At 36.3% G+C, this 16,091-nt stretch overlaps 1 protein-coding gene across 2 annotated transcripts in view; it reads right to left on the reverse strand.

Moving 5' to 3' along the window:
• PCSK5 (proprotein convertase subtilisin/kexin type 5) overlaps positions 1-16,091 on the reverse strand; it is a 228,426-nt gene that overhangs the window by 61,289 nt on the left and 151,046 nt on the right. For both annotated transcript variants that reach the window (XM_054283563.1, XM_054283562.1), the window contains exons 13-18: positions 11,665-11,801; positions 6,582-6,725; positions 4,731-4,833; positions 3,981-4,174; positions 2,453-2,537; positions 404-501 (exon numbers count right to left, since the gene is read on the reverse strand). In XM_054283563.1, coding sequence (XP_054139538.1) covers positions 404-501; positions 2,453-2,537; positions 3,981-4,174; positions 4,731-4,833; positions 6,582-6,725; positions 11,665-11,801 — 761 coding nt within the window. The remainder of the gene's footprint in view (positions 1-403; positions 502-2,452; positions 2,538-3,980; positions 4,175-4,730; positions 4,834-6,581; positions 6,726-11,664; positions 11,802-16,091) is intronic.

The raw sequence follows: 16,091 nt of genomic DNA on the forward strand, positions 1-16,091 counted from the left end.
AAAATAAATAATTACATCATTTCAGTGTATCTTTTTCTGAAATACATGGCCGCAGTTCTAAAGCTCCCACAAAATCTACCAGTCATTATTCCATCCCTGGAAGAAAATGGAAGGCATTACTGGAAATCATAGTAAGTTCTAATAAAATCTAAAAAAGAAAAAAAAAAAAAAGAAAAAGAAAAAAGAAAGAGGAATTTATGAACTCTTTCAATTAAAAACCTATATTTCTATGCTAGCTGAAAGAAGTTTGCCATATTTGAAATGTAATTAAAAGCTACTAACAGAATGCAGGATTCACATGTAAACAATGATGCTATACTGTAAGTGTGGTATATAGTGGAATAAAATCAGAGGTAAAATCATACAGGAATGAAAATTATGCAGTCAAATGTCAGTGGGGTACCTGCACATGTTGCACAGGAACGGTGGCATGGCTCACATTCTCTGCCATTATGGTATTTTCCTTCTTCACAGCGGATTGCACATCTGGTGCCATGCAAACTATCATAAAAAGGAAAAAAAGGACAGAGCAGATAATGGCAACAGAGGACAAGAAGATCGTGCACAAGCCAATAATTTTCTTTTAATTAAAGAATAACCCATATATTACGTTTCATCAGCTTCCTTCAATGGTCATATTTCACAAATTTAGAGACACCAATCACTTAAAGAGCAAATGCAAAGCAGCTTTCCCCATGGTGAAGTAAAGAAGCTGTTTACAAACTCTCTATAAATACTACCAAGTAATACGGGACAGAAGAAAAATTAACAATGACAAGCAGCACTAAAAATTTAGGCATGTAAAATGCAATTATCGAGGAATTTGGCACAGGGTCAGCATTAAAAAAATGCTAAGGAACTTGTTAACTGAATGCTGTGTGGCTTGTGAGATTTGTTGAGATTACAGATGGAGGTATTCTGCCTGCAGGCACTTTTGGGAGAGCACAAAATATGAGTAACAAGTCACATATTTATGTATTTCTTGAAGTAGTTATTGCTTTCATGTTATATGGTGCCTATAGCACTTTGTTGGGGTTTGGGGTTTTTTTGTTTGTTTGAAATTAATTTTTTTAAACTAGGACATTTCTGCCATGTTTACCATCTTCTGCAGAATCTCAGGATTCAACCAATGTAACACTTTCTCTAAAAATGTTCATCAGCTCTGGGGTTTCCCACTCTGAGTGCTAACCATGTTTTTACAGATCCAGCAACAGCCAGGTAAGTTCAGCACCAGTGACAATTTTCAAGAGTGTATTCAGTCCCAGTTTAGAAAACAAACTAGGAATACAACAAAACTTCATAACCACTGTTTTTCTCTTGTCTTTCCTCAGCGAAAAACCTCAAAGACCTTTACAATAAACATAGCATTATCATGTTTTTACAGATGGGAAAATAATTTGCCCAGGTTTATTTAACGGAGTAGATCTGGAATTCAGGTTTCTCAAGACCCACTCAAGGAAGGCCCTGCTCATTGATACCTCTGCCAAGAAAATGCAGAAAGTATGGAACAACTATGGAATGTGAAATATATGTCCTGAAAGGCTCCATTAATCTGAAATAAACACACATTTTTTAAAAAATGTTACCAAAAATGACTCTCTATTTGCTAAAATTGTCCAAAAAACCATGAAGGTTAGGTTTTAAATTTTTTAGTAATTCAATTGCAATAAAGGAATTCAGCTACTGATGTTCCAGAAGCAAAAGCTTTTACTAAAAGATGAAAAACCACTTCAATGCAATAGGAATCCTCAGTGTTGAAACATTAACACAGTACTTGTATTCAAAAGAATACCTACAGATACTGAATACTGACTTCATATTTTTGTGGCACTAAGCCAGCACACAGTCTGTCATAAATATTATATGATTTTTGACCTTTGCTACTTGGACCAGAATGTCATTCTTTACAAAGAAGCTTGAAATGTGTACTGCTGCTTTGTATGTTTATCTATAATTTTAAAGAATAATTAAGTTCTCCTCTGAAGGAAAAAAATCTCACCTGCTGTTTAAAATACATGATCACTGTACTGTAATAGAATTGTAGAATTGAGCCTCAGTACTTGAGGTAAGTGAATGGCTGGATATGCCAAGAAATACAATAAACATAAGAAAATAATTTCTAACTACCAAATTAATAAATCAGATAGATTAATACAATTCATTAGCTTTACTTCTGAAATAATCCTTCACTGACATAATGTAGGTCAAAAATTGAAGAAGCCAGCTTTCCACATGACTGTGGCTTTTATGTTACCTGATATGAAAAGCCTTCTAAAAATCTGTTGTCAGCCAAATAGGCACACAGGATCACTATTACAGACTAAGCAGCATTGGAACAGATGAAATGAGGGCCATGCAAGGTTAAATAGCTATCTGATGTTCTTCATTGTGTATCTCCATCCTTGCCTACCTCGTCAGCTACTATGTTTAGGGGCATACATAATTTCCTTACCTTAGTCCATGCTTGCACTCTGTGCAGATTTGGAATTCAACACAGGTCTTGCAGTTTTCACTACATTTACGACAAACAATCTTATCTACAAGAGAAAAAAATAAAACAACCCAGAAAACCTCGGTCAGTTTTGTTTGATAAAATTGTATGAATATATTATTACATGACTTACTACTTTCTAGTTTGACATCAACATCAAGCTAGACTAAACCAGCAAAATGCTGCCTATCATTACCTTTTTTCATCAAATATCAAATGATTTACAATATTTCCATAAATCTGAAGTTATAGTTGCACCCCAGGAAAAAAATATGTTTTGAGGCCATTAAAAATTTTTCATAAACACTTAAAATTTACATTCACTATTTATAATATGGACTTAAGTCACCTTCTCATATAGTAGTAATATGTACTAATAATTGCCATGTGTTCTGGAGACTGTCCTGCAATCTTACACCTTCCATGCCAGCAGTCTGTCCTGTCTTCCTGATTTGGTGCTAAAGACACACCTGCATAAACAGACCTGATCTTAAAAAAGTAAATATATAAATTGCTTAACAACTGGTTTTTTATCTCTGGAGATCTCTTCTTTAAAAAATCCCTTCTCTCTCTTCAGCCCTGCTGTCTTTTGACATGCAGTGAGTGACACATACCATTTTAAGAAGAAAAGCTCAATTTCCCCATTTAATCCTAAATTTTCATCTATCCATCGTAATTTGTACGGGAAGGAATTCTCTTTACTGTAGTTTTCACACAGTGAAAATGCTGGAATGAGGGTAGGACCTGTTTTTCTAATTCTCAAAAAAAAGCACACAGCTTCATGCTGGAGAAAGCAGAATGTTAGGTACCTAGATGAACAAAGCTCCTGAGAACATATTTATCTCCTAAGGGGAGTCTAAAGATAACAGATGTCACTGTAGTTTTAAGCCCATTTGAATACATGTATTTTTGTTGACCAAAGCTGGAAATTAAACACGGACCGTCTACTTGCCAATCACAGGAGGAAGCTGAAGGCAGATACCTGTCATGGCTGAGGATTGCTGCTCTTGGGCAGTGACATCGCTCTGGAGGTGCTTAGGTCTGTCTGAAACATTATTTGCAACCATGTTACATCTGAAGAGCCTGTTTTGGCAGAGCTCTGGTTCACTGGCCTTGGCCAGTGTTTCAGCTCTCACTTCTGGGGCCATACAATCTGGCTGAATGGGGAATCATGTCAGAATGGGTGCTGTCTGTCCCTTCCCCAAGTAGTGACAACCTTTGCTGTCCTTCAGCTGACTTGCTCCTGAACTACCCTGGTTCTGCTACTGTCACTCCCAGGTACCCCCAGCTGAAAAGACATCCTGCAATAAGCATGGTTTTTAAAATAAAGGAAGATTATTCAGGATATTCTTGATCACGCTTGGCAACAATTTAATAAAAGGAAAAGGATAAGAGATCAACATACACTTTTCCTGTTCATAAGCATTCCAGCAACCTCCCCAGATGAAATTCTGTAGCCCACAATACAAAACCAACAAGAAATACTAACTCTTGTCCAGGTAAAACCCATCAGGGCAGTTGGTAATACAGCTATTGGTTACTTCATTCAGGTAGTAGCCAGATTTACAGGTCATGCACTGGTCACTATGGCCTCCAACACAGGTTTCACAATTGGGTGAGCATTTTTTACATCGTTTCTTGTCTGCATTGTAGTGACCAGGTGGGCAGGTCGAAACACAGATCCTGCAGACAGCAGGGAAGAGAAGGCAGAATTGTTAATGAAATAGCCTGCCACCACATTCCTGGACCATGACTGCAAAGCAGAAGTATTTCTCAGCATTGTTGCTTTTCTAATGATCATGTACTTACTAAGATATAACCCTTCAAAGCACTGTATCAAGCTGATCTCTTGCATTTATGTCCCTACACATGCTATCTCACCAGCACATGTCAGACAGTCTACAGAATAATTTCAACCATCTACATTTCTTCCTATCTTATTCACCTAATCACTACATCAGCTGTAGTAGCTATGAGAGTCTATGAACACATATATATACAAAGAAAGCTTCTTAGGGAGAAAAAAAAAGAGGTGGGGATTTAATCAGAGAAGGGTTTTCCAATGCTGTTTTGTTAAATACTGATTAGCTAGGATTTGAGTTTTTTTAAACTCCAAAGAAAATTTTTCAAAATCAGGGGAAAATTAATTATCCATGACTATAATGAAGAGAAGAGGAAAGAAAGTTAAGAGACATAAATAAGAAATCAATGAAGTGAAGTTTTTTTCTCTTGCTCTTACCTTGTGTTGTTTTTAGATTTGTAGTAATAGTGCAGACAGTCAGTACAATGATCTGGTCCTGGCCCATCACACCCTACTTTACTGCATTCTGCATTGCAGGGACCTGTAATAAAATCAGAATACAGAGGGACAAAGGGATTAAAACTTCTCATTTAAGGGATATCTTAAAACACAAGATTTCATTGCAGAATGCAATTACTCTGTTTCCCTCTGTTGAGGACTACACCTAGCACAGGTAGCTTGGTTTGCTACTTGCACTGCGAGCCCAAGATTGAGCTCTGGATGGCAGAAGCTCCAAGCAAGAAGCTGCGCAGACTCTATGCATAAAAAATGACATACCATTCAGGTGACCAGACATGTAGAGACACAGCAGGAGCCAAAAACCCTGAGACTTTCATGTTTCTAAGGGTACAAAAGCCCACGGTTTCCCTTGCTCAGGGTCTCTCCTTAGAGGCACTCAGCTCAAGCTGTTATTGTTTTATTTAGTTATTGCACCAAGATTAAGTTATTCTAAGGACTGGGAAGTCTGAGACTCTGCTATGGGAAAACTGGGGTTGAGCTAGTGAGGAAGCCTGGCCTGATTATGTGAGTGTGGGTGTATGTCCATGAAGGGAACTTGGTCCTAGATCAAGTATTGAGAGTATGACATCCAGAGTGGCTCCTGGATGGTTGGACAAGGAGGTTTCCTGAATACCCGCATGATTTGACTTCAAAAATTCAGAAAAAAAACCCCCAAGCTTTTCAAACAAGTATGACATCCTCATTTCATGTGGAAATGTATAAAGACCTCTGTAATTCATAATTAGGAATGATTAGCAAAATAACTTCTAAAAAGAAGGACAACGATGAATATCATGATCAGTGGCTACCCTGGTTCCTGAGTATCAGCTGGTCCAAGTGGCTACCATGAGCCAACGAACCAGACACCAGGGCTCTGACGCCCTCTGCTCCTACATGCTACAAAAGCCTCAGCTAGTACTTGCTGATTCCCAAGTCAGTCCCCTGTATCACCTGCACTCATATTAGGCTTGATTATGCCTTGGATCTGTTCCAACTTAGTATTTTCTATGATTTAGTTCTTACAGTTTTCAAATAGATATTTCCTTCTATGGGAAGAGAGAACCATCAAGTCTTGCCTTTATGCAGATGAACAATGACTGTGGGCGAAGTTACAACTTTCAGGATCTTTGATCTCTCCTCAATGAAATGTGTTGAGTTTGTTTCATATAAAAACTTAAGAAGTTTTAAGCTAGTGACCTTTACAGTAGAGATAGTAGTGTTTCATTACCCACCAAAACAAGGAGTTCCGCACCTGTCCATCTAAAATAGAGACTGCGCAACTGACATGCTATGAAAGGAGAATGGAACAACAGAAAATACTAAATTGAACTTTCTCCCCCTTTTTGGTGGCCAGAGATATACTTCAGATTCATCACATGGTACTGCTAATGCTGGATTGCATGTAAGAAACTGACTTATTTTGCAGTGCTAAAAATCTAACTCTAATAAAGTCTAATGACAGGGTTGAAAACTTCTGTAGGGATCAGTGAGAAATAACACACACGTAGAAGATAATGTTCTTCTCATATATATATGCATAAGTATATATGTAGCTTTTTATCCTTATATGCAAAACAGTACATTCTTCATAGCATGTTAAGAGTAGCTTGAAAATATATAACTCAATGCATGCAAACTCAAACGCTCAACTTTCAATTAAGAAACAAGTACTTCTCATCTTCAATGTAGAATCCAATTCACTGAACATTTTATATGTGCTGATTCTCAGGTCATCCTTAAAGCCGTTAAGGGTTCACTAAATGCACAAACAGAGTAAATGAATGTACGCACCTGAATAGTCATCTGTTGCATAATCTTCTGTAGGGTCTTCAACTGGACTGGAGCGCACTCTTTCCACTTTGGAAAAATCATTTCTTGGTGAGTAAGGCTGGATGGATGTTCCATACAGTACTAAGGACCACTCTTTCAATTTGCCTGGAAGTTAAGTATTATAAAACTGTTTTCAGAACTACTCTTCTCTGTGTCTTACAAAAGTATGTAACTTTTAAGCATGTTATTATGAGTAGGTATGGAAGACATTGCTTTTCAAGTAAGTGCAATAATTATTTTAATATAAGCTGAGAAAGCATATTTTCTTCAATCATATCTTCACACTGTATTTTCATTGCACTCCAATCTCTTGTAAATCTAGCAAAGGTTTGCCCCATGGGCTGAACTCAATATAAACAATGAACAAAACATCTGGGTATACAGTTATTTGGAATATGTACATGGTACTGCATAAGGTGGTTTTGCTCTGGATTTCACTATCCCCTCAAAACACTATTTATTGTCCAGTAATTATTATTTGAGATCTTTTAGCTAAGTAGCTGTATTCAGAATTTTGACTTAAGGAAGGGATTTCATTGACTTTTAGGACACAACTTGATGAACAAGAAACACCTTCTCTTAAAATTTCCATGGAAGAACATCACTGTCCCACTCAAATCAGCATAATTTCTAATTTATTTGTGCCAATTATTTGGCAGATATATTACTCCACTGTCTGCAATCATCACTGATATTTTATCCTTGAAATATTTGAATGAAGACAAAAAAAAAAACATCGGACCACCTGAAGCATTATCTGACCTTCTGGTAAGTTTTTTTTTGGGAAGAATAAGAATATAAAGGTGTATCAAGTCATCAGTTCATGCTATCAGAACATAAAGGGTGAACTTTCAGTCCCCAGCTTTCTCTCTATCTATACTACTAGGTGAAAAAATTTGGAGAAAGAGCAAAAGCATTCAGGCCTGAAATAATGCCTAAAGAAAAGACGCATAAAAACCACATCCCTACTTGAAAAGGTGCAACCAAAGTTTGGCATCAGCCCATCATCTTGGTTATGTTAATCTGTCCTGGAAGAACTAGTTGTAAATATCAAATTTTCATTAGAACAATGAGAAATCAGAGAAGCGGGGAGAATTTCAATGATCCTGTTTTGGAGGCTGTTTTGTGGTTAAAACTCTTCACAAGGAGAACTTATTATTTAATAAGAAATGTAATCCAGGTATGACACTTTTCAAGAAAATAATGTAGTATACTTCATGTAAAATGAAATTCAAGCAATCTTCCTCTTCTTTCATTTTAACGATATTCAGTAACTTGAAATATTATTCATTTGGACTTTTCAATCTATAAAATCAAATTAATTTGACCCTTACAAGTTTCTGTATTTTTGACCCTTACAAGATTTTCTGTAGATTTTTCCCAGTGTCATCTGGTAGCTTCCACTGACATGACAAAGACAAGTATCTCTGTGCTCGTACATGCATACTTCTAGCAGTAAGCAACAATACCCAAATACACTACCTGACAGATCATAAGCTAATTATTTTAAATAACTTATACTAGGGCTGAGGATGGAAATCTCTGTTATCTCTATGTCTCTTGCCAATCCAATTTAATCTTTTTGAGACAAAAATTTCTAGACTTCATATGAAACCTTCTCTGCTGTATACTCAGTTTTTGAGTAGAAACTGCAAACCAGAGACTATATCATGTGGCAGTTGTGTCACACAGTAGCTTTCAAATTTTCACATCTGAATTATTACTTTCTTTAAAGAAACATTTGATCTTGATTTAAAAAATTAACTGCTGATGAATCTACCACACCTGCTGTTAAACTGTTGGCTAATTACCTTGGTGGTAAAACTGGGTACACTTTGTTTTCAATTTCTTTTCATACCCACAGACATGTAACTCCTAAAGACCCATTGGATTAAAAAGATCCAAATTATGCATTTTCTTCCTCTAAAGACATGTGGGAATCAAGTTACGTCTTGATGTTTCTTAGACTGATCCAACTATGTCCTTAATGGCATTTTTCTTTTTAAAATGAAGTCACACAGGGAGGTAATTTTTAACCAACTATGCAGTCATCTCTACAGCCCTTTCAAAGATACTTCTTCATATCCAGTCCCTGCCTTTTTTTGCGTTTGAAACCACTTCCTGAGCGTACAAATAATAATATATTGGATGCAATTTTAAAAAATTGTTTGTTTTGCTAAGTTATTCAGATCTTTTATCCCCATTTATTATGAGCCAAAACTCACTCAGAGAGAAAAATATAATTTCTTCTATTTCTCCCAGAACACTGGTAAAAGTATTTGCAAGAACCTACTACAAATAACCACAGGTAAAGATGCTCCTAAGGAACAGCACATTGCATTCGGATTTTACACATACAGAAGATCTTGTACTAACATCACTGCAGGAAGGATTATTACTCTGAATGCATATAAAATGCAAAAGGACAGCAAGGGGAATAATGTAGGGTCTCCCAGGAGATTAGATGCCTTTTAAGAATGGTTCAGTAAATAAGGAGGGGAAAAATTCATGTGACTTGCCAGCAAATAAATTAGGACTGCCTCAAGGTGGGTTTAATTTGCACAATGAAAATATTTCGATAACTAAGTATATATACATGAACACACACACTTTTATAATGAATAAACAAAGTATGCCCATTTAAGCCAAAATCTTTCTTTCCCCATTTTTGGCTGATTCCATCAGGTAATCTGGTTAGAATAATCCTTTCCCTGCTTGTATTTAGAATGTGTAACAAAAGTCTCATGTTGTATCTATAGAAGAAAGGCTATATTGCAATGTTTCAGAGCAAACATAAACTCTTCAGAATTAAATGTAGAAATCACATGCATTACTATCATGAACTGGACTCTTAATTTCTTTTCAGGTAATAGATATGGCATTACCCTGCTAATGCAGGGATATGATGACACATTGGGTCCTTTTTAATTTGATTACAGAAAAATGGTGACTCTTAATTATAAGACCTTCCAAGAGCTGAGTAAACACATGCACAGAACACAAACAAGAAACAGGCATGATGATGATATCAGTGTGATAAACTGCAGGCTATGGTGATAAACTGGAGAGGCACCATGAACTGGAGAGGCACCAGGCATAAATTACGTTTAAGCACCTTTTGTTTACTTCATGTTCTCTTCAGTGCAGAGACTAATCCCGATATGCCCAAACAGCTGAATTTATCCACCACTAACATATGGCAGGCACTTCCATATCTTTTTGAACAGAAGAGTTACTGGACAGCTTTCATCAGAGGGCAACCACTGCTCTAGAAAGATGGGGGATACATTACTAGACAGTATACAATGAACCAGGATCCAAATTCACAACCACACTGCATCTTGTGAAAACCAAATGCACATAAAAACCAAACTAGTCTCAAGCAGCGTTTCACATTGTGGTTAAAAAAAAAAGTAGAGGATAAGCTCTCCAGCAGGATTTTGTCAGTAAATCAGCTTCCTCCACACCCCTAGGTTTTACAGACCCCTTTCTCCCAATCCCCTAGCCTTACTGTGCCTTTTCCAGAGTTGCATCTTTAGGCTTTAGTTCTGATGGAGGAAAGGAAATCAGTTCCATTAGATTGGCTACTGTAGCACTGAGAGACTTTACATAATGTATTGAAATCAATAAACCTATATAACTATATATGTAGTTGTAGTGTGTAGGACTGTGCTGGAACAGACCTTGAAGTGTAAAGCTGGAAATGTAGCAGGCCACTTTGAGATCATCCTGGTGGTGTAAAAGGCCTGTACAATATAGCTGGAGGATTGTCCAGAATAAAAGTTTGCAAAATGGCTCCATGCTACCTCTTTTTTAGTGCAAGGTGTGTGTCAGGGAAGAGGGAAATAGCTGAAATGTGTTGCTCTGTGGTTGTCCTTCATGCCTTATTGGAGGAACCAATGGGTTCCAGTACACACAAAGGTGAAGAGCTACTCTAACTTGTCCTTCACACCAGAGATGTTCCTGGATGTGTCAGGAATGACAAGTGTAAAATGGAGTTGAAAATACTTGATTTTTATCTCTTTTCAGTAATTTGATTAAAATTAAATGACTTATTTGCTGCTTAATACATCCTCGTCTATCAAATTCTAAAGCATTGAAAATTAAAAAAAACCCCACAAACACAAAACCTCCTCCTGAATCTCTGACTAGTTTTGCTTATACTCTGTGGCTGCTTTTCCAAACACATTTAGTGAGTACCCCTTTTTAGTGTACTGGAAACCTTGCTTTTCATTTAGTGGTGCATTTAACATAGTTTGGTTAAGATCAAACCATAGCTGGAAAGCTATGGTGAGAAGTCACCAGTGGTGATAAAGTGAGATTTAAAGCACTGGCAATATTGGTGTTTCCTTTCAGAGCTCTAGGGGAAGATAATCAAGATTCTCAAAATGCTGCACTTAAAGTTAACCACATGACTATACAGCTAACATTTAAATAACACTGGCCATGCTGTAAAAAGTTATCAGAGTCTAGAAGATGTTTTCTGCTCAGAAATTTTGAAAATGATAATTTATCTTGGTTTTCATTAGATCATATTGACCACATATTGTGTAAAAGCTTTTCAAATTTGGCTTATGATTGCTGGTTTACTATCCTAAAAAACTAAACTCAGGTTATGTAGACTAGTGAGTCAGGCAATAGGACAATAGATTTGATGGCTGGACAAAGGACCTTTTTTTAAAAGTTGAGACTGGCTATTGGAACATAACACAGCTAAAGTAGAGTAGAAATAAAGAATCAAAAATCTCATTCAATTTTATCAACAGTGATGGAGTGAGACTGCTCTGTATGTTAATTTTGTTTTAAACAGATCATCTAAAAAAAGCACAGAAATAAGTTCAGAATAAAAGTGGACCATGTGTCTTAAAAAGTAAATAACAGTAACATAAAAATGAAGAGTGAGTTGATAACAAATTTAGATAATGCTCTTTCCAGCTATGGCTTCACACTAAAACCAGTGAGATGTTCCAGCTGTAAATAAAAGGTGGAAAACAGCAAGCACTTTTCAGAATTCCCACAGCCCACATAAATGTTAGAGTCCTACCTGGAGTCTTGAAATTTCTCAGCTGAGATGGAGTGTCACAGATTTCCAAGATCCAATCACCTGCTGCTTTTTCACTCCAGCAGTGAGTAGTCATAAACTCCCAGTTTTTGAATCCTTCCATGGAATGATCAAATAGCCTAAAACAAATTATGACATTATTTCAAGGCAAACATTTTTTTTTTACTGAGGACTATGCCTCCAAGTGTGCAAACTCTTGAATAATAACTCTTAAATAATCAGCCAGTTTGTTCATCTGTACCTTCACATAACATTATTCATGATGGTTCTCTCACATGTATTACAAGCACATTCAACAGCTCTTTGTTACTTGATGGAAGAGAGTCTTTACATGCCATCATGTTTTTATAATGAAAAAGAGAATGGCAAGCAAATTCATTGCAATAACACCATAATTGCTAATGCTCTTTAATATGATTTGTGGGTCTTGGAAAACCTGCATATAATACAGAATTCCATTGCTTTAACAGCATGATGTAATTATAAATAACTTGTAAGCGGGAAAATCTCAGTAACATTTATTTTTGGCTCCAAAGCCAATAGTTAAAAGGGGTTTAAATGCAATAAAAACTATAAGTTTAAGACAACAGTGATTCAATCCATTGCTTCTTGTGAAGAAATAATATGCAACTGAGACACTGGCCTCAATCTTCAAACAACCAAGGTATCACCCTCTTCAAAAACTTCACAGAATTCAGTTTGGGTAAACTGATTAAACTATTGATTAAACTAATCTGATAGTTTAATCAAACCAATACCATTACCATAGTTTAATTACTTAGGTTGTGGCTGAAGACATTAGAACTTAGGCCTGGATTATGATAATTTCTAGTATAAGGGGACCAATTTCAGATACTGCAATGTGATTGTGATCCTCTGTGAGACAGGGAAGGAGGATGCTTCCTGGCAGGAGATTAGACACAAGAGAATTTGCACTTTTATTTAGTGTTCACAGTGTGTTGCTTGGTACCCCAAAACTATTGATGAGAAGAGCACTCTCAGTAGGACTGTTGCCTCCAACAAAATCATGTGGCTCAACTTAAAAAAAAATATATATACCTGTACATTCACATATACGTATTTTTATATATATTTTTGTGTATATATATTTGTGTTTATGTATTTTTATTTATATATATTTTTGTGTATATATACACACAGAGATATGTATACATGTCAATTTATACCTGCAGGTATATACATACATATGTGTGTGTAATATCTATTGCTATTTAAATTTGATCTTTATGTATGAAAGCTCCACTGTTAATAGCTGCAATTAAATTTTTTTAAAAGACAAGAATCTCTACAGTAGAAAATCCAATGGATTGAAAATGCTTTTCCATAAAACAGAGAAAAGCCTAGCATTAGACAGCATAAATATTGTACTTTAATTCAGGTCAATCTGTTATTTTCCAAGCTAGTTTCAAGCTTTATTCTCAAAAGGTTGTGAAATTCAGCAAACAGGAAAACAGGATGCTTGTGTAGGTACATTCCTGGTGGAAACTGCCACACTGGATAGAAATAAAAGGCCATAGTTCTTGCTGGAAGCTTTGGTCAGTCAGAGGCATGGGGTCAGATACTGCGTCCAACACTTCTTGCAATAGAAACTGTATGGACCTACAGGATTGGTGCACTTCATAGGGCTCATCCAAAACCTGATTTTCATGGTCTCATTTCAAACATAAAATCACAGAATCATAGAGTATCCTGAGTTGGGAAGGATCATCAAAATCCAACTCCTGGCACTACACAGGACAGCCCCAAGGATTACACCATATCTCTGAGAGTCTGCTCCAATGCACAACTACCCCTGGATGAAGAATCTTTTCCTAATACACAGCCCAACTCCCCTGACACAACGTCAGGCCATCCCCTAGATCCTGTCACTGGTCACCACAGAGGAGATTGGTGTCTGCCCCTTGGCTCCCCTCAGAAGGAAGATTCAGACTGTGATGAAGTCTCCCCTTAGTGTCCTCCAGGCTAAGCATGAAAAGTGACCTCAGCCACTCCATGTATGGATTTCACTTCTGACCCTTCACCATCTTTTCAGCCTCCTTTGGACACTCTCTAACAGCTTTATAACCTTCTTACACTCTGGAGCCCAGAACTGCCCCCAGCACTCGAGGTGAGGCTGCCCCAGAGCAGAGCAGGACAATCCCCTCCCTTGCCTGGTCGGCAATGCTGGGCCTGATGCCCCCCAGGACACGCTTGGCCCTCCTGGCTGCCAGGGCACTGCTGGCTCATGTTCAACTTGCCATTCAGTTTGGGCTACCTTTTCCCATTTTAAATGAATACCTTAGCACTTATAAAACAAAATTAAAATATACATTAGGATTCATTTTCACTGATAATTGTGTGAGATTTTCTTCTGATACAGTTCTGTGCTTCTGTGCATGTGCCTGTAAGTGTATATGTAGACATATTTTGGCTGCAGAATGGGCCTATTTCATGTCACTGTTAAATCAGTGGTGTGAATACAGGAAATCTCACAAAGGTATGGCACATACCATTTCCTGAAATGGTAGAAATTACACAGTCATTATCCAGAATTTGCATGCAAGTAGGTTGTTCAATTTAAGTTATGTAGGCTATTTGCAACTGTTATTTGAATTGCCATACTGTTGTTTTCTGATAGATTATGTATTACTTTCTAAACACCTCATCAATGCAACAAGACATCAGTATTTCTCTTTGCCATTATAGCAACTAAATTATATAGTATTATGCAAGTACTGTGCAATTACAAATTTGTATTCACTGAGGTCTTGTTCATATACATTAGAAACATAAGTTCCTCTGTATTTTTACTGTACTTAGTCTGATATTTTCCATATTACTTTTTCGATAACTAGGTGTGTCTTGTTTTGAAATTTTAAAGTGTTGTTGGATATCCATTTTAATAATTCCTTTAATAATTTTGGGTAGAAGAGAAAAAAAGTCCATGTGTCTTGTTTTTAAAAACACAGTTACCTATAATATACTGTAACTGGAACTGTAAGCTTTCATCCATGGAAATGGGGAAAATTGGGTAATATTACTTCTGAGAGAATTTACTGTTTTTTTTAAAGAATACCACTTTGAGAAAGATTTGAATTTTATAAAATAAGGTCTAAATTGGAATCTTTGAATGTATGAACTGTGTTTCCACAAAAGATTCTACAAATAAGTCAAAAAGCTAGAGACAGGTCAAAAGAATAGTAAAAAACAAAGTAGAAACATACTGACTCTGAGTCTGTGTATGTATTTTGGACATACAAAATTGTCCAAGTACTTTTGCTTTGCTTTGTTTATGCACTAAACTCTCAAATCAAAGAACCTATGAGACAATGCAGGGATTTCACTTTCAGTGAAATAAATTAATGAAATGATCAAATGTTCAGATGTACATTCCTCATTCAGAAAGAAATGCATAGGATCTTTTAAGGAACATGCAGCCAGTCCAGAATTTAATTTTGCAATTTGTCAAAATTCCTATCAAAAACACTTATGACACAGATTACCCTGGATTAATAAAATTTAGTACATGGTCTGATGAACTGCTAATTGACTATTACAGATTATTATAGACTAAAATACTTAAACAAGTTAACTAGAATAAGCTGATGGTTTTTTATGACCATGATCATATACCTGTACTTGTGAATGTAACATGCTTTTAAAGACCAAAGTGATTGAAAACATTTGAATTTTCATAACTTATTTGCTAACATAACCACAACAGAATGCCAATTCTGTTACTCAATTACTCAGGGGACCTTTCTTAGAAACAGAACACTCAACATGGAGTGGATGTTACTGAATGATTGACTGTATAATTATAAGCTGCTGTCTACAATGAATGACAGCATTAAATTTAAAAAAAAAACTTGGTCTTCTCTTTCGAAGGAGTTTTATGCCATACTCAAAACATACCATATGTGTGTCTAGATAAGAATATATGTTATACTACTAGTGTAGAATAAAATGACTATTTTTCTTAAAACAAATTCAAGAGTCTTGATCTCTTCCACTGCCACCACTTCAGCCTAAAAATTGCATAACCTTTCTCTTCAATAACATAATTTAAGCAGAAATATTAATCTGTGATCAAACTTTAGACCCAGTGGAAGGCAATTAGCCACTTTCTAATAGCATTAAAAAACCCAACAAACAAATGTCTCAGCTTTTCAGCAAAGAATCCTTAAATTCCTAAATGCTTGGAAGAATTTGTTTCAATTTTTAATTTCATGTGAGGAAAGGCAGCAAAGGTAGCGGATTTGTTTAGCAACGCCAGCATCACCCATTATGAACACTAAGAAGTAAACACATAAAAGGAACTTTTTTTCAGTTATCAAGATTGTTTGTTTCAGCTGAGAAGATGCAGCTGCACCTGACTGACAGCAATGGTTGTACACTGAACTCAATGC

This window comes from Melozone crissalis, unplaced genomic scaffold, assembly GCF_028551555.1.
Source record: "Melozone crissalis strain CALT ecotype California unplaced genomic scaffold, PUWL_Pcris_2 ptg000036l_1, whole genome shotgun sequence".
NCBI lineage: Eukaryota > Metazoa > Chordata > Aves > Passeriformes > Passerellidae > Melozone > Melozone crissalis.